Source organism: Syngnathoides biaculeatus, chromosome 20, assembly GCF_019802595.1.
Source record: "Syngnathoides biaculeatus isolate LvHL_M chromosome 20, ASM1980259v1, whole genome shotgun sequence".
NCBI classification, from domain to species: Eukaryota; Metazoa; Chordata; class Actinopteri; order Syngnathiformes; family Syngnathidae; genus Syngnathoides; species Syngnathoides biaculeatus.
The window spans coordinates 4,222,449-4,244,498 of record NC_084659.1 but is presented as its reverse complement, the minus strand read 5'-3'; the positions used below and the strand labels follow the sequence as shown (position 1 = coordinate 4,244,498).

Sequence of the window (22,050 nt, the reverse complement as noted above, 5' to 3'; positions counted from 1 at the left end):
TCCCATAGGGACATAGTCGAACACCTTCTCCAAGTCCACAAAAACACATGTACACTGGTTGGGCAAACTCCCATACACTCTTGAGGACACACTCCAGCCAAGTATGACTCTAAAACGAGTGCAAATGTTGGATCTTGGTTTCCCTTGCCCACCCTCTGGAGCCAGGCCTGGAGGTGGGTCTCAAAGGGGAACGGCTGGTGTCTCCAGCCATGGGTCTCGGCCGGGCACAGCCCGAAAGGGTAACATGGGTCCCCTTTCCCATGGACTCACCACCTGTGAGAGGGGCCACAGGGTTCTGGTACAATGTGAGCTGGGCGGTGACCTTGGCCATCCGATCCCCGGCTACAGAAACTAGCTCCAGGGACATGGAATGTCACCTCTTTGGCAGGGAAGGAGCCCGAGTTGGTGCGCGAGGTCGAGAAAGTAGTTGGGACTTGCCTCTACGCATCACTTGGGCTCTGATACCACTCTATCTTGAAAGGGGTTGGACTCTGTTCTACTCTGGAGTTGCCAACCGCGAGAGACGCCGAGCAGGGGTGGGTATACTTATCGCCCCCTGTACGTTGGGGTTTACCCCGGTGGATGAGAGGGTAACCACCATCGACCTTCAGCTAAGGTGACAGGTCCTGACAGTTCAGTGTACCCACAATTTTTTAAATCCTGAGAGGGAGTTCTGAAGAGGGCTTATCATTCTGCTGGGGCACTTTAATGGACACATGGGCAATGACAGTCAGAGCTGGAAGGGCGTGATTGGGAAGAACCCCCCCCCCCTCCACTCCACTCCACTCCACTCCCTGTTTAGAACCCGAGTGGTGTTCTGTTCCTGGAGTTCTTTGCTCATCACGAATTGTCCATAACAAACACCATGTTAAGGCATCCACATTTGCACCTGGCACCAGGACACCCTAGGCCGCAGTTCAACTTTGTAGTCATTGGACTTGCGACCGGATTTCTTGGACACTCGGGTGAAGAGAGGGGGCGGAGCTGTCAACTGACCACTATCTAGTGGTGAGTTGTTTCTGATGGTGGGGGAAGATGCCGTTCTGATGTGGCAGGCCCAAACATATTGTGAGGGTCTGCTGGGAAGGGATGAAAGATTCCCCTGCCCGAAGGAATTTCAACTCCTGCCTCCGAAAGAACTTTCCTCACGTTCCAATCTTGTCTTTGTAATAATGGGTATTATTAGTTGCTCTCCCCACATTCCATTGGGAGTGTTCAAGTCTGTACGATAAAGTATAGTCCAGTGAAGGGTTGAGGGCCATAAAATCTGACTGTGTGAGGTTGGAGGCCCCAGGTTTAAATTCAGTGACAGTTTCAGTGCCACAAAACCTGATAGCGAGGGATAGAGTTTCCAGGCTTAAATTTAGTGAGGGGGTCAGTGCCTCATGATGTCATGGTGAGTGGTTGAGTCACCAAGACCCAAGAATTAGGTGTTTGAATCCCCAACAATTTCAAAGACGTTCAAATATTATGATAAAGAGAAGGCCTTCGGGAAAATGGGGAGTGGGAAGAACAAAACCAAGCGATAAGAGCAAAAACAGGGATTTATCAGTGTACACATCATGACCCACATGAGGTGAAATACGGGGAGAAATGTATAGCATGGGTAAGGAATGGGTAACTGACTATGGTTTTTCAGTCATGGGAAGCTCAAGTATCCGGCAGTTCCATCATTTAAAAGAATGGTTGGAGGAGGAGAAGAGTACTTTCAAGCATAACAAAACAAAATAAAGGATTTAGAAGAATATCAAGTATGGAGTGGGAGATCGACTCTCGCTACTGGACATGTCCAAACCGTCGAAGTCTGCACTCTCGAACCTTGTCACCAAAACATCCAACTTTGGCTGTCCCTGTAATGAACTCAATTCTAATCCGATCCATCCTGCTCACTCCGAGCGAGAACCTCAACCAACATCTTCATTTATGCCACCTCCAGTTCTACTTCCTGTTGTCGCTTCAGTGTCACTGTCTCTAATCCGTACATCATGGCCGGCCTCACCACTGTTTTATAAACTTTGCCCTTCATCTTCGCAGAGACTCTTCTGTCACATAACACACCAAACACCTTCCGCCAGCTATTGTAACCTGCTTGGACACACTTCTTCACCTCCTTACCACACTCAACATTTCTCTGAAATTTTGACCCCAAATATTTGAAGTCGTCCAACCTTGCTATCTCTTCTCCCTGTAGCCTCACTCTTCCCCCTCCACCCCCTCTCATTCATGCACATATATTCTGTTTTATTTCGGCTAATCTTCATTACTCTCCTTTCCAGTGTATGCCTTCTTTCTAATTGTTCCTCCACCTCCTCCCTGCTTTCACTGCATACCTCAATATCATCTGCGAACATCATGGTCCAAGGGGATTCCAATCTAACCTCATCTGTCAGCCTATCCATTACCACAGCGAACAGGATGGGACTCACAGCTGATCCTAATGCAATCCCATCTTGACCTTAAATTTTTTCTGTCACTCCTATGGCACACCTCACCACTGTTTTGCTGCTCTCATACATGTCCTGGAGTATTCTCGCATATTTATCCACCACACCAGACCTCTGCATGCAGTACCACAGTTCCTCTCTTGGTACTCTGTCATAGGCTTGCTCTAGATCCACAAAGACACAATGTAGCTCCTTCTAACCTTCTCTGTACTTTTCAATTAGCATCCTCAAGGCAAATAATGCATCTGTGGTAACTTCTCAAATATACTGGAGCCGAGAATTCTACAAAATTTGTGCGACAGTGGAACGAGAGGTTCATGGGCAGCTGCAAGCAAGGACTGCCTCTTGGAACTCGAATGGACCATGGGAAATACAAATGACAGCCATAGGGGATGCGTTGAAGATGCACTTTCCACTTCGCAGTGACCAGTCACGGATGCATGCCTGCAAGCAAGGAGCACAGGAGACAGCAGCTGAGTACTTATACCGCCTCATGGACATTTGCAAGAACCTTTATAGACTTTCCAAACTAGACAGTTTGGAGGGGGTTAGGAGAGACCCTTTAAGTACGTTGTGAAGGCAGCATTTGTGCATTCCCCATTGACCAAAATCATGGCTAATACCCTGATTGGCAGCTGTTCAGACAACCGCCAGGCAAAAATTGGCAAACACGCTGACACCAAACAATGGAACTGGAAGAAGAAGAAAGAAGACGATTTAGCAAAGGCATTGCTGAATGGACAACTAGCAATAGCTGCATTGGTTCAAGGACAATTTCAAAGCCAAGGACACAGTCAATGAGGCATGAAATGTGGAAGGGGTAGAAAAGGCTGCGAGAATCCCAGCCAGGAGAGTGGTAACTTCGATGATGACACTTGCCACTACTCTGGAGAGAAAAGACTTTGGCAAAAAGACTACCTGAAAAGTTAGAGAGGGTGTGGGGGGCACATCTCATGTGCTGTCATGTCTGACTGATTCCCGATGGCACCCGGAGCAGTGCAGTTAACCGGTGATAAACAAACACACCTGAATCCAACACACTTGCTCTCTGCAATGAAGAAATGCTTGCTACTGGATATAGTGCATGCACATTCAAGATAAGATTGTTGCTTTAGAGCAGTGCTTCTCAAATAGTGGGATGTGCTGGGAACACGCTTTTCTTTTTGCCATACTAGAATAAAGTGTAATTGCACATCCACTACAGCAGTTGATACTGGCGCTCTCACTGTCAGCGTGTGTGCAGGGAGTATTAGCTCTATGGAGATTTTGCAGCTACGTCCACTGATCTAAAAAAAAATACTTGATAGCGCATACAATGGCCAAACATCTGAGTTCCTTATAACGCAGTTACTGGAAAAACAAAGTCGTTTTGCTTGGTCCTGAAATGTTTTTTCCCCTTGAGTCCAGGTAGCAATTAGCGAGAGAGTGAGTATATTCAGAGACTGAAGATTGGGTGAATAGTTTTGTGAAAAGGCGTCACAGCTGCAGGCAATTTGTCCGGATAAACAAACACATACACGTTGAGCGGTATGTCGATTGGTTGATTGACTGCCATCTTGGTACTCCCAAATGTGTGCAGGACATGGCTTACAGGTTGGATTAGGGTGTTTTTTTTTTTTTTCTCAAAATTTGGTATGTAGAATTAAAACTGGTTATGTGAGCTTGACATTTTTTCGGTTCTGGTAACATGAAGGATTCTTAATTTGACTTGGTAAGCCAAAATAGGCTAAGTGCCAAGGAAAGACATATAACACCGTGACTACCAAGAAACCTTGCATATTATCTAGGGCCCGATTTCCGTGACGTTAACTTTTCCCAAAATACGCTGTGAATCACTATCATCATAACATAGCAAAAAACTAAGTATTTTTTTGTCATAAAAACATAAAATTTCAAGTCAGTCAGTTAGATATATTTTTGGAAATAAGGACTCACAATGGGAAAACACATGCTAAACGCATTGCTCATTTGTTGTCTCTAGAACATCCTATTTCAGACAGAAAATGTAAACTTCTTTCCTAGCATAAGAAAATCAAATTATATTTGCAGAGTTCTGAATTATGAAATTCATCAAACATTTCTCAGAAAATGAGTTTTCTTGCTTATCTACTGATGAAGTTTGGGAAAATATTTGGTGAAGTACAGGATGAACAGTGAACAACAACGGTAAACAAAACTTTGTTCAAGTGAATTAATCTTATCAGAAAATTAAAAAAAACCTTTACAAAAACTTTAACAGTTTCAAAGTAAATCTTTCCAACTTACTTATGGAATTTATTCTCACAGCCACAAAACTGGCGATTAACGCAGTTAATTGCTGTCGCTGCACAGGTCTGCATGGTTGTTTTGGGATTAATGATCAAAATGGCGGATGGCGACTTCAGTTTTGGTGGCCAATGAGCCATCAAGTCTTTTTTTTAGAACAGTGGCTACGTCACAGAACCACATGACTTTTTGTTTACGACGCTATATTGGTAGGCAAGCTTTGGAAGGAGATGCTTGTCTTATCACAGTGAAGAAGTTTTTAAAACAATTCGTTTTCTCCGTGTTATTGAGTGTAATATAATCATGGTTACCACTTGCGTGACAGTGGGCTGTCATAATAGACAGGATAAAAAAAACTAAAAAGTCTTTTCATTGATTTCCTGTGGACCTACAAAGAAAACAGATGTGGATTGCTGCCATAAGATGGGAGGGTTGACAGCCTTCCAGTACCAGCTGTGTTTGCAGTGATCATTTTACTGAAAGTAAGTGCAGCTAGTCAAGAGCTAGTAGTTTTACATTTTATGATACAATGATTTTATATTACAGTACACTTCCAGCTTTTGAAAACAAAAATTGTAACTATTAAATTTGGATCAATCTTTAATCTGAAATCAAAAAATCTACAGTGGCAGTGAGAACAAAGTATCAAGCTTCTTGTATAAAGGTGACCATGAACTTCTTTACAAAATCCGTGGTGAAGTATTTGTATGCATCCAGACTTTAGTAGGCTTTTAATTCCACACCGCTGTATGGGGAAGGAGTATGTGTAATATAGTTCAGGGATGAGAATGACCAATTTCGAAACACACTGAAAATGTCTGCCTTTGGGAGAGGGTGGGTGGGGGGGGGGGTGTTTCAAAGAGGGGAGCGCATGAAATTTTTCATTTTTTTTTCTATAAAACTTAAATGATGACCTCTGGTTACTTCTAACAGTGTAAATACAGGCCAATCATAATATTTTGAAAAATTCAAATATGAGTCCAAACAACCAAATCAATTTTGCCAAATTTCAGACAAAAATGTAGACTGAGTTAAATTTATATCAAACAGACTACTGCAATTACAAGTTATACTTCAGAAATAAGTACACAAGTTATTTGTGTGTGTGTGTGTGTGTATATATATATATATATATATATATATATATATATATATATATATATATATATGAAAGAGAGCGAGAGAGACATCATGAAATATAAAAGTGAGCGATAAAATGTATTATCTACTGCGCCAGTACTACAGATAGGCCTAATTGCATTAACAGTTGTCAATTATATAATATTTAAGAAATTTATGTCCAACTTACCTTTGTGTTTCCTGGGTTGGATATGCTCCTGGATAAGTGCACAGGACTTTGCCGGGAACATCCACTTTTTGTAGGTGTTCGGTTAGACATGTTGATACAGTTTTCATTCCTATCTGCACGGTTACACTTTTTTCAAGCCATGCCCATCTGAAACAGTTTTTTACCCCGTGGTTTTTAATCAGTTTACATGCCACTATCTTCATCTTTTTGCTCCAAGACTTTCGCCATACTGGAAAACGTGCAGACCACTCGATAACATAAGGGTACTTATGTCTATAAGTTAAACAGAATGCTTCTCTAAGAAATGTTAGCATCAGTGAAAATACCGATGAAATACTGTCAAAATGCAGCCGGAAATCAGAATGTTGTCGTTATCATAAACACCAAATTTAATGCTATCATAGCTGTGACTAATTTCATGACAAGCTTTGCCGATAGATGCTGGTGGCCAGTCTTGATCGCAGCCTCGCCCCGCGCCAAAAATCAACCTTTCTCCTAATCATCATGTCAACCAACTCCTGAGCTTTGCCTGTCATAGTGTCGACATTTAAAGTCCCTACACTCTGTCGTAGGCTTTGTGCATTCCTCTTCTCCTGCCAACAAATCCGCTTTCCTCTTCTTCTTTGTCTTCGACCCAGAGTAGCTGAATTCCCACCAATATCCTACAGGTTAATGGTTCCAGGGGCTGGCGTTGTTAACCCGTGCCATGACCAATCCGGTAAGGTATACATTTGATGAACACTCATATTCGTTTGGCACAGTTTTATGCCAGATGCCGTTCCTGACGCAACCATCTACATTTATCCGGGCTTGGGACCGGCCACACGATTGCACTGGCCTACAGATTGTACTGGATTGTGCCCCCAAAAGGCTGCATTTTGATGAAGCCAACAGAACCACAAAATCTGCAAAGAGCAGAGATGTAATCCTGAGGCCACAAAACCGGACACCCTCTCTCTAGCTGTGGCTAGAGATTTCATCGATAAAAGTTATGAAAATCGGTGATGAAGGCCAACCTTTGCAGAGTCTAACTCTCACCAGAAATGAGTCCGACTTACTGCCGTGTCTGTGGACCAAACTCTGACACCACTCATACTGGGAACCGAAGAGCCTATATAAGGGGGTTCGCTACCCCCGACTCTCGAAATACACCCGACAGGACTCCCCAAGGTTCACAGTCAAACGGCTTTTCCAAGTTCACAAAACACATGTTGACTGCTTGGGCGAACTCCCATGCACCGTCGAGGGCCCTGCTCAGGGTGTAAAGCTTGTCCACTGTTCCACAGTGTTGGAATAATTGTAAATATATTTGTCATACAATTGCTGTGCAATGAAGAACGCACTTCTCTGCAATGAAGAAATGCTTTAATATAGAGCTTTATTTAGCAATTCAACAGGAAATAGATCTGCGCTCAAAAGAGGAAGTAGCTGGCCGTGGAAGACCAGATAGAGCAAGTCTAATGGAAGGCACTTGAAAATGACTTCAAAATGACTTTTGCCACACTTACCATTTCCAAAATACCTGACTAAGCAGTTACCACTTACTTTCATGACACATAGTAAATATGGGAAACAATGCTTCTGCCTTCACCCTTGGGGATGTCGTATTTGTGAATGCAAATAAAAGAAATGAGTCTGGGAGAAATGCTTTACAACGTAGTTGAGAATTGTGGGGTGCACTTCTTCGTCCTCCTTGCATGCAAGCAAACTGGTAGTGAATGTGTCCTCATTATTTTGAATTGTTTAAATAAATGTCACCCTGGTGAACCTGACACACAAGATGATAACTCTGTTCCTCCTGAATCTGAGATTCGACTTCCTAATGGACCCTCCTCTCCAGCACCGCTGAATAGACCTTACCAGGGAGGCTGAGGAGTGTTATCCCTTTGTAGTTGGAACACACACTTCAGACCCCCTCTTAAAAAGGGGGCAACAACTCCAGTCTGCCCCTCCCGAGGCAATGTCCCCGATGTCCACGCAATTTTGCAGAGGCGTGTCAACCAGGACAGCCCCACAACATTCAGAAGCTTTGAGAACCCTGGGCGAATCTCATCCATCCCTGGGTCCCTGCCACCAAGGAACTTTTTAACCACCTAGGTGACCTCAACCCCACAGATAGAAGAGCTCACCTCATAGAAACCATTCTTCACTTACCTAATGGTAAGGCGTGCATTGGTGGAGTTGAGTAGGTCTTCAAAGTATTCTAATAGGACTCCCTCTTCAGATTGATGGGCCTTCACTGCAGGTGTCCACTAATGTGTTCGTGTTGCTACCATGATAGGCACTGACCACCTTATGGCCACGGCTCTGGTTGGCCACACGAGCAATGGAGGCGTGGAACATCGTCTACTCGGACTCACCGTCCTCCGCCTCCCCCGGAACATGAGCAAAGTTCCTTCGGAGGTGGGAGTTCAAACTCCTTCTTACAGGGGCATTTGCCAGCCGTTCCGAGCAGACCCTCACAATACTTTTGGGCCTCCCACATCAGACCGACATCTCGCGCCACCATTGGAGTCCACTCACCACCAGGTGGTGACCAGTTGACAGCTACACGCCTCTCTTCACCCAAGTGTCCAAGACGTAGTCACAAGTCCAATGACATGACTACAAAGATGATCATAAAACTGTGACCTTGGGTGTCCTGGTGCCAAGTTCACATGTGGAACTCCTTATGCCTGAACATGGTGTTCGTTATGGACAATGGTGAAGAGATCTCATGATAAAATTGGAATGGTACTATCTATTCTCGATGGTATTTAAATCAGATCAATCATCAAATTATCCTTTAGATAACATGGAATCATCATTCGTTAGATTCAATCCCAACAACCCACAATATATTTAACATTGGTGAATCAGCAGTTCAATTCGTACTGATCTAAGTTTTGCAGCTCAGTTAATTTCTCACGGCTCTGACATAATGAACAGCCACAAATTGCATTGTACAACATGTGCATGATGGACCAGACTGACATTTTGAGGATACTTTTTTCAGAGACCTAAATTACTCCATGAATATCGCTGACCATTTTTTTGACAGACTTTTGTGCTGTGTCTGTCTCACGAACACCAGCGCGGCTATCTGTCTTTGATATTGGTTGTTCAGCAAGAAACATTTCTTTGGCAAAACAAACAGCATAAAATGGGAGGATGTAGGCCAGGGATGGGCAAACTTTTTGATTCGTGTGCCTCAATGAGTTCTAACATTTGACAAAGGGGCTGGACCAGGAGCAGATGGAGGGAAAGCTTTCGTACCCACCTCAATGGAGAAAAAATACACGTTGGGATATGGAGAAAACGTGCTTCAATATCAAATGAAAATGTAGAAAAGCATTACAACAAAATATCTGAATTTGGAATGAGTCTTAAAACACTGAAAATCAAATGAATAAAATGCCTTTTTTATTACTCACCATTTCTATTTTAAAGCACCGAAAGCGCTGTTATCCTTCAGAATATCAGCATCACTCCTGCTGTCTTCTTTTTTTAAAAAACAGTAAGAGATGCAGATATTTTTAGTCTTGCTACTTCTATTAAATTTGTTTCCTGGTATAAACAAATCAACAACGACCAGAGCAAGGACAAAACAGTGGCAGCAAGTCAGTCTGTGGAGCGGCGTTATATTTGACCTGCACGCACTGTTTATTCTGAGAACGTGCGTATCACAGAAAAACTTACAATTTTAATGAGAACAGTCTTGTTGGTCTCCTTTTTTAGCCAGCGCATGAAAGTCTGGAGTTAGTTTTGTTGTGGCAATTCTCAGAATGCATCTGAGGTATTGGTCTGTTAACTTGAATCTGTGGCTGGTTTTGCTGATTATTTTTACATAATTTGGGGATTCAGCCCATAAAAACCTTGAAAAATCAGGAATTCAAAAGTACTCTGAAAAAAATCAGACCAAATTTTGGAGGCCATAAGTGTTTTAAACTGAGTGTCACACTCTTATCAGGTACTAAACTCGGGGATGGACAGAATATAGGATAAGATGCACCAGCAAAAGAGATAAACTGTGGGCTTCAACTGATTATCAAACAGAGAAGATTCAAGAACTACCAGTCATCCAGAAGGAGTGAAATGAACCGTGAGTTACAGCTTCAAAAACTACCACGTTCAGACACATCTGGGAAATGGGCTACAAATGTGAGGTTCCTTTAATCAAACAACTTCCGAGCTTGAGGTAACGTAGGAAGTCTCTCAACTGGGCAAAGGAGAAGCACTGGACTGTCAGTCAGTGGTCTAAGGTCCTCTTTTCCAACAAAAGTAAAGTGTGCCTTTTTTTCCGGGAAACAAGTTCCAAGCATTTGGAGGAAGATACATGAAGAACAGAACACAAGCTGCTGGAGGTCCAGTTTAAATATGCCGTTCACACATATCGAATGAATCAAAACTGGAATTAAAAGTAATGAAAAAATAAGATTGAAACTAAAAAATAAAGTAATTAGTTAAATCAGAGGAAAAATTGCAATCCACATTAATGCAAACATCCCACATCACCAAAATATGCTACATTAATTGAAGAATAAACTGCCCGTAAGTGTGAATGTGAGTGCAAATGGTTGTTTGTTAGTATGTGCCCTGCGATCAGTTGGCAATCAGTTGAGGGTGTACCCTGCCTCCTGTCCGAAGATAGACTCCAGCACTCCCACAAACCTTGTGAGGATAATCAGCTCAGTAAATTGATGAATGGAATGTTCAGTACATTTTTGCTATTATTTTATTTGTCAATTTCAGTAACCATTGTGGGCAATGTTCCCTCTAATTTTTCAGATGTCTGGGCATACAGACAAGTTTCCTGAGCACACTAAGGACCACTGTGAGCAACATCAGAAGTACTCACTGTGGCCACACACAAGTATTACACATGGGATCAGAGAATATTTCGGGGCTTATTAAAACCATCAAATTACAACAGCAATTTCCATTTCTTTACTTTTAATATAACTCATCTGGCCAACTTACACAGATTTATAACTGACATCATTTCCCTCCCTGAATTTGATAATGTATGACAAGCATTTTGTTTACTATGTCTGTGCTCTCATCTACTATTAGGGTAAGCCAGTTGTCAGATAGGTTGCCATACCACAAATAGCAATGGAGCGAATTAATAACATTTAGGGTGTATGGCTTAAGGTTCATGTTTTGAGCTGGGCCACCAACTCTCAAATTGAACACCAGATGTTGCCAAACAAAACTATACTTGATTGGGTCACCAGCACGGCAAAGATCTCTCTGATAAACGTAGCCTACCCACTTGGCTTCTCATTGCATTGCATACGTATACCAAAGTCAGTAACCTTATATAAACCTGATTATTTTTCATATCTTTGTATTACATACATATATCGGGGTTAGCAACCTTAAGAACCCAATTATTGTTATATCTTTGTATTCACATCTTATTTCTGATATAAAGAGAGTGACAGGATGCAGCTGTCAAGCCACACCTAACGTTTTTCAAGATGGTTGCAGCATCAAGTTACTGAACAGGAAAGCTCGTCACACTCGAATGACCACGCAGGAAGTCGGCATGCAGAAATAGATTTCAACTAATTTTCCACTAGACTTTTAGCAGAAAATAAGATGATTTTAAACAGCTTTGTGAAAAGAATATAACCCGTGTATGGCTGTCCCTCTCAGACAAGGCAACACAAGATGAGCAACCAACTAAAACGAGCCTGAGAATGCATGAGAGAATTGTATTCACAAGAATTTTGATACATTCATGCTATTGTTCAAAATTAGGGTGAAACCGAACGCAGGTTGTGGTTATATTTTTTAAATATGCATTCATTAATGAAGGAGAATGACAAAATTGAGTGAAGCTAAAGAAGGCCGTGACAAGTCAAGCCAGGAATGGCAAATGGGGCCCGATAGGATGAACCAAGGGAGGCCCTTCCCTCTAGGCGTAGATTCAGCCAACATTTTCCAGAATGTTCCACCAAAAAGCTATAAAAACGTTGGATACGGAAGTTCGGGGCTCTTTGTTCAGTTTTCGCTGACAAAGAGACAAGGTCTTTCTATAGGTGTAATAGTCGTGTGGCAAGGTGGCGGGGAGAAGGAATTGGCAACTTGGAGTGCTTAAATTGACGACTCTTTTTGAGATTGGGCGCAAGTAAATAAGGTACTACAATAAGGTGATGGCAGGATAATACCAGTGATATTACGTGGTTACCTCTGAAGGGCAAGTGGCTTGACAATTTATCTGTAATCCCAAAAACCCTTATTATCAAATTAGGCTTCGAGCTATATAGGACTTGATCAACCCTAACAGGCTCACTCAAAAATGTCTATTATCCCTCATTTCTGTTGCTTTTAGACGCTTTGAATCTCACTTCACTTATATTGCTTTTTGCTATTTTTATCATTTATCTTATCCTTCTTACCATTAGTTTTATCATTTTAACCATTTTTACTTTTATTGATTTATGTTCAATTAACATTTAATTTTGCTTCAACATCGCAACCCTACCTCGCGTCTGGCTGGGATAACTGTATAATGAATGTTATTTGAACAATTTTTATCATTTTAACCAGTTTTACTTTTATTGATTTATGTTCAATTAACATTGAATTTTGCCTTAACATCGCAACCTTACCTCGCGTCTGGCGGGGATAACTGTAGAATGAATGTTATCTGAACAATCTTTATCATTGTATTAAATTCTTAAAATTTCCATCATCATCTATCGTTGTCATTCTTATATTGAGTTATCTCATTATTACAATTCTATCTCATTAAAGATCGAACGTCATCGACATTAACATCATTTAGTCGTAAAAATTCTATTTTAATCAGTCACTCATTGATAATCTCCGGCTTAAAATAAAACAAATCCGTACGATCCTCATAAGGATTGTTAAATTTGCTAGGTCAATGACAAGTGCAATCGATTCATAAGAGATGGAGCTGCTGTAAAAGCTGAGCGAACATTTTGTCACCTTGTTACTCGGAAAGGTTACTCGACAAGGCGGACAAGTGGGGGCAGACTGGATTGGCTCTGCAAAACTAAAGGCAGTTAGTAAACCTAGGCAAATTCATCTCGACACCGACTTAAGAAGCTCCCGTCCTCCTGCACGCACGGCATTAGAGTCGGCTGTAGTAAAGGGGTAGCTTAACCCTTTAACTGGAGAGTCGGTCAGGACATTTCTCCCGATTAGTCCTGCGGATAAGCAGAATCTGAGACAGTGTACATTTTTAACCTCACACATAGCCTTATTCTGCACTTCTTGATTGAGTTCACATTTTCAAAGGCATAGTGATTGCTTAGTCAGCTTTCTGATATCCTCACATACTTTGCCATGTGATCGTGGATTTGTTGAATTGACAGCATTGATTCATTCGTTTAATGGCATGTAATATATTGTCAATGAGAACTTTAACTTGCCCAGGGTCAGATATTTTTGTGGGTGTGACAGCTTTTTTCTCCCAGTCGTTTGCTCTCTCCCGCAATAATTTACCAATCCCTTTTCTCATCTTGAGTCTTCATATAATTCCAACAGCATTGAAATGTCTTTTTTGCTTAATGCGTTGCTTGAGGTAGTCCAGTTTCCATTTTGTCCTTATTTTTCCATCGGAAAACTTGCTCACAAATTTAGCTTCACTGCATGTTTTACAGAGGAGACCTTTCTCACTTGAAAAAGAAAAGATCTCACCCTGTTTCACCGCTTGTTCTTCTATTTGTACGTACTCCTACAGCCATTCCATCTTAAAAGAACCGCAGTTCTATTTTACTTCAGTTTGGGGAATCGACATATCACATTCACTGCCCGCTTGTTTTGCCATGATAAGGGGTTAGCATTAGCGTTACTGAACTCTGCCGCATATTATGGGGTGTTGACGAGCAGAACACATGCACAAATGGCTGCATAGCATAATTGCATCATATCATATGATTGGATGGACACCTGTCACTCACTGAATTACACAGCAAAATAATATAGAAGAAAAAACTTGGATATTTAATTCATTTGCAGTGTGCACCCAGTGCACAAATGCTTAGAGGGAACATTGATTGTGGGTTTTTCTTTCATTAAATGAGACAGCACCAACAACTACAGTATGTCCATGTGTGTACATTTGCAGCTACAATGTGACAATTTATCTTGCTGCATTGATGTCCTTACCTAACCACATCCATGGAAGCAGCTCCAGACTTGAAAAAGTCAGTGGTATCCTCAATTTTTGGGATGTTGCTGAGAATGCCCATCCAGATACACTGTAATAATCAGAAAAAATGTCACCTAATTCAGACTTAAAATGCAAATAATTAATTCGTAGACGTGTTAAAAAAATAAATAAAAAAGAACATGAGTGCAATGTTGATTTCCAAAAATTGACAACTTGCCCTCATCTCTTTCACAATTTCTTTGTCACTGTCGGTTAACTCCACACTGTGTGTTTCACCACTGGAAAAGTACTTTGAAGCTGGGATCATTCTTCCATCTTCAAATTGCAGATTCTTTACCAGAACCTAGATTTTTTTTTTAAATACAGAAGCATGCATTCAATATCACATGAGTGTTTGATAATGTCTAGTACGGCATAGTATGTGATCTTCATATTTTTATTTTTATTTTACTCTGCTGTCTGCAGCCAAGTCAGCATAGCGAGTAGAATAAGAATATGTTCTCAATGGACAAAGCTGGATAAATACATGTAGGATATATTTCTATCCATCCATTCATCATCCATCCACCTTCTTAGCCGCTTATCCTCACAAGGGTCACAGGCCATGCTGGAGCCTCTCCCAGCTGTCAATGGGCAGGAGGCAGGGTACACTTTGAACTGGTTGCCAGCCAATCGGAGGGCACATCAAGACAAACAGCCACACTCACAATCACACATAGGGGCAATTTGCAGTGTCCAATTAATGTTGCATGTTTTTGGAATGTGAGAGGAAACCGGAGTGCCCAGAGAAAATCCATGTAGGCACGAGGAGAACATGCAAACTCCACACAGGCGCCAACCTGAGACCTCAGAACTGTGAGGCCAATGCTTTCCAGCTGATCCACCGTTCCGCCTATCGGATATATTTATCCATTCATCCATTTTCTTAGCCACTTATTCACACAAGGTCGCGGGAGTTCTGGAGCCTATCCCAGCTGTCAACGGGCAGGAGACAGGGTACACCCTAAACTGGTTGCCAGCCTATCGCAGGGCACATTGAGACAAACACCCGCACTCACAATCACACCTCGGGGCACAAAGTACAAAACCAACGGCAGACAAGGATAAAACAGAACATGACAAAAAGATATTTTAAAACCGATAAATAGAAGAAAATATGGGCTCCAGTTGAACAAAGTCCTTGAAATTGCCACAAACACCTCATGATGAGATTAATGCAAGGAGCCATATTCACTTCTGTAAACATGCCGCTTGTCTTTGTGTGCATGAACAATTTGACTTCTTATTTTGTGCTTATGCGTGTGATGTCATGGACTCAATCCATCCACTGTAAGCTTAATTTGTTTTTATAATATGAACGACTACATAAAAACATCACATAAGATTTTTTGTTTTTAAAAGAGCATACAGTAATCTCTCGTTTTTTAACCGTTAATTGGGACCAGAACCCTAGCCGAAATGTGAAAAACCGCAAAGTAGGACTTCACACACACACACACACACACACACACACACACACACACACACACACACACTACCCCAACCCCACTCACACAACCCAGGAATTTTCATGTATGTCTATCCTGGTACCTGACTGATTAAAATAAGTAATCAGCATTTCTACTTGACATATTTGAGACTAAGATTACAACAGTACATGTATTTACTTAGATCTTTAATTGTAAAACTTTGTTCATCTTTCCAGCAACAGTCGCCTGACCATTGTTGGGAAATGCACGGTAGACGCCTTGGTGGTGGGAACAATAATGGTATGAAGCACCAGTTTGCTGCTCGGAAGACTTTATTAGAACCTTTAAGGACTCAGCATCAGCGTGTCCTCTCTAAAACAGTCCTCTTCCCTGGTCGCCCTCGCTTAATATGTAAACTGTACACATTAGCAACTGCCCACGCTGCATTTCCAGACACCTGCAGAGTCACATCTCTCTTTCTCTCTCTCTCTCACACACACACGTATGCACGCACACACACTTATACTCTCTTTTCTCCATATGTGGGGTCCACACTAAACTTGTACATTTGTGGGATCCATTCTTTCCAGTGGTTATACAGCTCTGCAAAAAATCAGGCAGTTAAAAAAAAAATCGTAATCACAACTATCACCAGAATTTGAAGCTTTTTTTTTTTCGTCAGTTGTGGGGCTCTGTTTCTACAATTCCCAACATTCTGAGGTCCACTTCCACAAGCTCTGTTTCTACCATCCCCAACATTCTGAGGTTCACTTCCACAAATTCACACACAAATACATACAGATCTATCATTTTTATGTCATCACAGATACAAATACACACTGATCTATCATTTTTTTATGTCATCACAGGGAGTTAAGTGTTTAGAATAGGCTGGAGTAACTTAATCATTCTTCCCACTTCATCCAACGATGGGTGGTTGAGATGAGGGCGCAAAGGCAAGGCACAGGCTGACGTGTACTTATACTATCCCATTGGGTCCTCATTTGTCATGCTACAATGGAAGGGAAGGTGGCAAACGCCCCTGGAAAAGTGTTCCTGGCAAACAGGTCATTTTTTATCTTTATTGATTAATTCATCAATTGCCAGGGAATCCATCAATTGCTCTGTAATTATAAACACAGGTCTAGTTTCTCTATCATTTTCTTAACAATCATGCAAGTCATCATTGCAAAGAATCTATTTGGAATGATGTAAACCATTCTTTGACCAACCTCCATCTCTACTGGTGCTCGCCTTTGTAACATACCTTACCACTATTACTACTTTTACAATTTAATGTAGTACAAGGCTCCAGATTACATTTGTAAATTAAATAAAAAAACAAACATTCAAGCACAGCATGTGTGTGTAGCAACTGGAAGAAATTAGCACAGAATATTTCCAAAAGCACAAGATGTTCGGTAAATCAGCGCTTGATTTATTATTCGTGACACAGCTTAAAGTGTAACAAACAAAAAAAAAATCAAATACCAAAAAATACAAATATAAACAAAAATACAAAATATTTTCATTGGAGCCTTCTTTTCTGAGAAGTGATTCTGTTGTGGATATACTGTTTGACTGGTCTCCAGTCTGTTGTTTCAAATGCGTCAATATCTGCACCTATACAACGCTGACATTCATCTTTACCTGGCACCTGGTTCAATTTTTTGTACTTGCGGAGATCACTCTTCATGATATCAACTTCTGCAGGTCCCCAGTTTCGTTTAATCACAGCTTGCTTACCAATGTAGTCATCAAAACACGTTAAAGAAAGTGTTAAAGAAAATTAAATGTTAAGAACTGAAACAACTGGATTTGTGTACATACTGTACCCTCCCATAGCAATCAATAGCAAAGCAAAGCCTTTAGTTTTTTTTGAGCGGTATAGTGGAGACATCTGTTTAACCTCAAATGAAGGCAAACATTCAGAATTTTAGCTTTTGAAACTTGGAATTTACATTGACCAAAGGAAAACACTTCCCACTTCTTTGTTTCTGATAATGCAACATCCATTGATCTATCTTCTTCTGGTTATTCGAGGTTGGGTTGCGGGGCCCGTATCATTAGCAGGGACGCCCAAAGTTTCTTCTCCCCAGGCACTTCATCCAGCTCTTCCAGGGGGATTGTGAGGAACTCCCAGGCCACCTTACAGACATAGTCTCTCCACCGTGTCCTTGGTCGTCCACTGGCTCTCATTCCAGTGAGGCATGCCTGGAACACCTCACTGAGGAGGCATCCGAATCAGACGGCACAGCCATTTCATCTGGGACCTCTCAAAGCGGAGAAGGAGCGGCTCCATTGTGAGCTCCTCCCGGATGACTGAGCTTCTCACCTTCTCTTTACGGGAGAGGCCAGACACCCTGCAGGGGAAACTCATTTTGGCTGCTTGTGTTCAGGATCTTCAGTCATTTGTGCCCATAGGTGAAGGCAGGAATGTAGAATGACCAGTAAATCAAGAGCTTTGCCTTTCGACTTAGCTTCTTGTTCACCATCGCGGACTGATAGAAAGTCCGCATCACTGACTAACAGATGCTGCACCGATCCGCCTGTCGATCTTGCATTTTATTATCCCCTCAGTCGTGAACAAAACCCCAAGATACTTAAACTCCTTTGCTTGGGGCAGGATCTCATCTCCGACCTGGAGAGGGCATGCCACCCTTGTCTGACTGATGACCGTGGTCTCAGTTTTGGAGGTGCTGATTCTCATTTCGGCTGTGATCCGCACCAGTAAGAGTTGGAGATCACGGTTTGATAAAAATAACAGAACCACATCATCTACATAAAGCAGATATGCAATATTGAGGCCACAAAATTGGACACCTTCTATGCCTCGGCCATGCCTAGAAAGTCTGTCCATAATAATTAAGAACGGAATCGATAAAGGGCAGCCTCAGCGAAGTCCAACCCTCATCGGAAACTCCTCCGACTTAGTGCCAGTGTGACGGTCTGAGCGCTCCCAGTGCTGCAAGGTCTCTTTGTGAGTAATGCCCATGCGCATATATTAATGCGCATCCACATGTATTTAGTAAACTTCCGGCCATTCTGCTACATCTCGATCCATGCTTCATCATGTGCCATTCGACAACTTATTGCAGAGTCTTCATGTTCGCTATGGACATCTCAGAAAGACGAACACAGCAAATGTACATATATGTGGATATCTTTTTATCAACTTTTGTTTTAAGGTTAGGCATTGTAAGATGAGCATCTTCCAGGAGAAGCCAGGAGAAAAAATGCTCGGGCCATCTAGCTCCAGAGATGTGAGCCAGGATCAAGGTGTTCTTCATCCTAAATTCACTAACAAAACAAGTTGCAATTTCCATTTAATTAGGTTTTTGTTAGCCAATTACTTCACTTTCCTTTAAATGAACTATAATTTAGAATGTCCAATTATGCGTGCCACCTCCTTCTATTGTAGTTGCGAATTCCACCAACCTCCAATTTGAGGTAAAGACATCTTCCCCAAGTCGTTACCCAGCGAGTAAGCCTTTTGTGCAACGTTTCGGCTAATGTGAGCCTTCATCAGGCGTAGCTTACTCTCTTATAGTCAGTCAAGTTGTGTTGAGTCGTGTCCAAATGGACGTCATGTCTTGTCGATGTCTGTTTGTCAACTGTTTGAGTTCCAGTTGATTCTAATAAACGTTTTTTGTACTGTGAAAATTGACGAATTGTGTTTTTTTCTTTACTATGCTTTTAGAATTTAATGTTGTCAATAAACGGAATTATATGTTTCTGCCTCCTTCCAAAATTATGTCTATTACCACCATCCTCTCTAATTAATTAATTAAATGAATTTAGTAAGGTTATGATTAGGGAAAGGGTTTGGGGAAGGGGATCGGATTGTGGAAAAGGTAAGTATGGGAAAAAGGTAAGTGTTTTGGGACTAGGACTGGGTTGGAAGCTTGTGGTTAGGGAAAGGGTTTGGGGAAGAGATCCGATCATTGAAAGGTTAAGGTTAGGGTTGGGGTTAAGTTATAACGTATTTTAGCTCCCTCTATGGAGAAGAAGGGGAACTATGAGACTGGTACATTTGCCAGTAAGCGTCTGCTAAGTACCCAGAGTTCCCCTGTTAGCAACGCATGTGCATTCATCACAAGGAGACTTTTCAGCACGGGGAATGCGCACATTGCGGACCAAACTCTGACACCAGTTGTACAGGGACCATACAGCCCACATCAGAGGGTTCAGTACCGCATACTCCCAAAGCACCATCAACAGGACTGCCAGAGGAACACAGTCAAACACTTTCTCCAAATCCCCAAAAGACATGCAGATTGGTTGGGCAAACTCCCATGAAGCCTCGAGGACACTGCCAAGCGTGTAGGGGTGGTTCATTGGTCCACAGCCAGGACGAAAACCGCATTGTTCCTCCTCCTGATTCTGAGATTCAAATTCCCGATGGACATTGCTCGCCAGCACCTCTTAAAAGAACTTACCAGGGAGGCCGAGGAGTCTGATCCCTCAATAGTTGGGACACATATTCCGGTTCTCCCTTCTGAAAAGGGGGACCACGTCCCCAGTCTGCCATATCAGAGGTACGGTCCCTGATGTCCACAGGATGTTGCAGAGGTATGTCATTCAGGACAGACCCACAACATCCAGAGACTTTAGCAACTGTGGGCGAATCTCACCCACCAGGACCTTGAGACTGAGGAGCTTTTTAAGGACCTCAGTGACCTCAACACCAGAGATGGGAGAGCCTGCCTCAGAAAACCCAGACTCTGCTTCCTCTTGGGAAGACGTGTTGGTGGGAGTGAGGAGGTCCTCTGGTACCCACCAATGTGTTCGGGGATTGAAGCCATGACTTGTACTGACAGTCTTACATTCAAAGCTCCGGCCAGCCGCCTCAGGAAGGCGCGGAATATTGTCGGACTTGATGTCCCTTGCCTCACCCGGAACATGAGCAAAGTTCTGTCGGAGGGTGGAGTTGAAACACCTTTTGGTAAGGGATTCTGCAACCCATTCCCAGCAGACGGTCACAATACATTTGGGCCTGCAACTTCGGACCAGCATCTTCCCCCACTATCGGAGCCAATTCACCACAAGGTGGTGATCAGTTGATAACTTTGCCAGTCTCATCACCAGACTGGACATGACATGTGGCCACAAGTCCAATGACACGTTTACAAAGTCGATAATCGAACTGCAACCTATACTGTCCTGGTGGTAAGAGTCAGACCCCTACATGAGGGCCCCATTTGGGCAAGACTAGAAACAAGCGTGTGTGACATAAAGTAAGGCGACAAAATTATCTGTGTGTGTGAGGTTAACTGGGACCTATGAGGGCAAGACTGGAAAGGAGTCTGGTAAACAGTTATGACACTCAAGAATCTGTCACAACATGTGATGAGTAATTCTGTCATTACACTGACAATATAGAATTATTCGAAATTGAAAGGTGTGACTAAAATTAGATAAAATTAGATAAAATCATCAAGACTGCAAAAATATACGTGTGAGGTTAACAGGACCCCATCAGGACAAGACTGGAAAGGTTTCAGTCTGGTAAAGAGTTATGTCAACCAGTAGTCTGTCACAACATTCGATGACTAATTCTGTTTATTCAGGTGTTTTGGTAACGTCACCATGTGACAATATAAACAATATACTGCACATTTCCGAATGATCAGTTATTTAAGACTCTTCTTCTTTTCCTTTCATTTTGTCCCGATTAGGGATCGCCACAGCGTGTCATCTTTTCCATCTAAGCCTATCTCGTGCATCTTTCTAACACCCACCGTCTTGGTCTTCCTCTCGCTCTTTTGCCTGGCAACTTCATTCTCAGCAACCTTGTATCAATATACTCACTCTCTCACCTCTGGACATGTCCAAACCATCGAAGTCTGCTCTCTCTAACCTTGTCTCCAAAACATTCAACTGTGGCTGTCCCTCTAATGAGCTCATTTCTAATCCAATCCAACCTGCTCACTCAAAGGTGTGACTAAAATTAGGTAAATTGACCCAAGCAAGACTACAAAAATATCGGTGTGTGAGGTTAACTGGGGCCCATGAGGACAAGACTGGAAAGGAGTCGGTCCAGTAAACAGTTGTGACGATCAGGAGTCTGTCACGAAATGGAATGAGTAATTCTGTCTGTTCAGGTGTTTCTGTAATGTCACCATGTGACAATATAAACAAAGTACTGCATATTTCCGAATGATCAGTTATTTAAGACAATGTATACAAGACTCCAATACATGTTTGAAGACTGGACTACTACAGATAAGGTGATCAGAGAGACAGACATGAGAGTACTTGGTGTGTCTTCTGGGAGAAAAGGGGCGGAGACTTGGTGGTGGAACCCCAAATTACAGGAAGTCAAACAAGGGAAGAGGAGAGCGAAGAAGAAGTGGGACACAGAGGACTGAGGAGAGGCGAAAGGAATACTTTAAGATGTGACGTAAGGCAAAGTTAGAGGTGGCGAAGGCG

General features: G+C 42.2%; 1 protein-coding gene across 4 annotated transcripts in view; it reads right to left on the bottom strand.

The window, feature by feature from the left end:
• Positions 1 to 22,050, bottom strand: part of LOC133493198 (mitochondrial 10-formyltetrahydrofolate dehydrogenase-like) — a 212,475-nt gene that overhangs the window by 129,591 nt on the left and 60,834 nt on the right. For all 4 annotated transcript variants that reach the window (XM_061806244.1, XM_061806245.1, XM_061806246.1 and 1 more), the window contains 2 exons: positions 14,367 to 14,492; positions 14,146 to 14,237 (listed from right to left, as the gene is read on the bottom strand). In XM_061806244.1, coding sequence (XP_061662228.1) covers positions 14,146 to 14,237; positions 14,367 to 14,492 — 218 coding nt within the window. The remainder of the gene's footprint in view (positions 1 to 14,145; positions 14,238 to 14,366; positions 14,493 to 22,050) is intronic.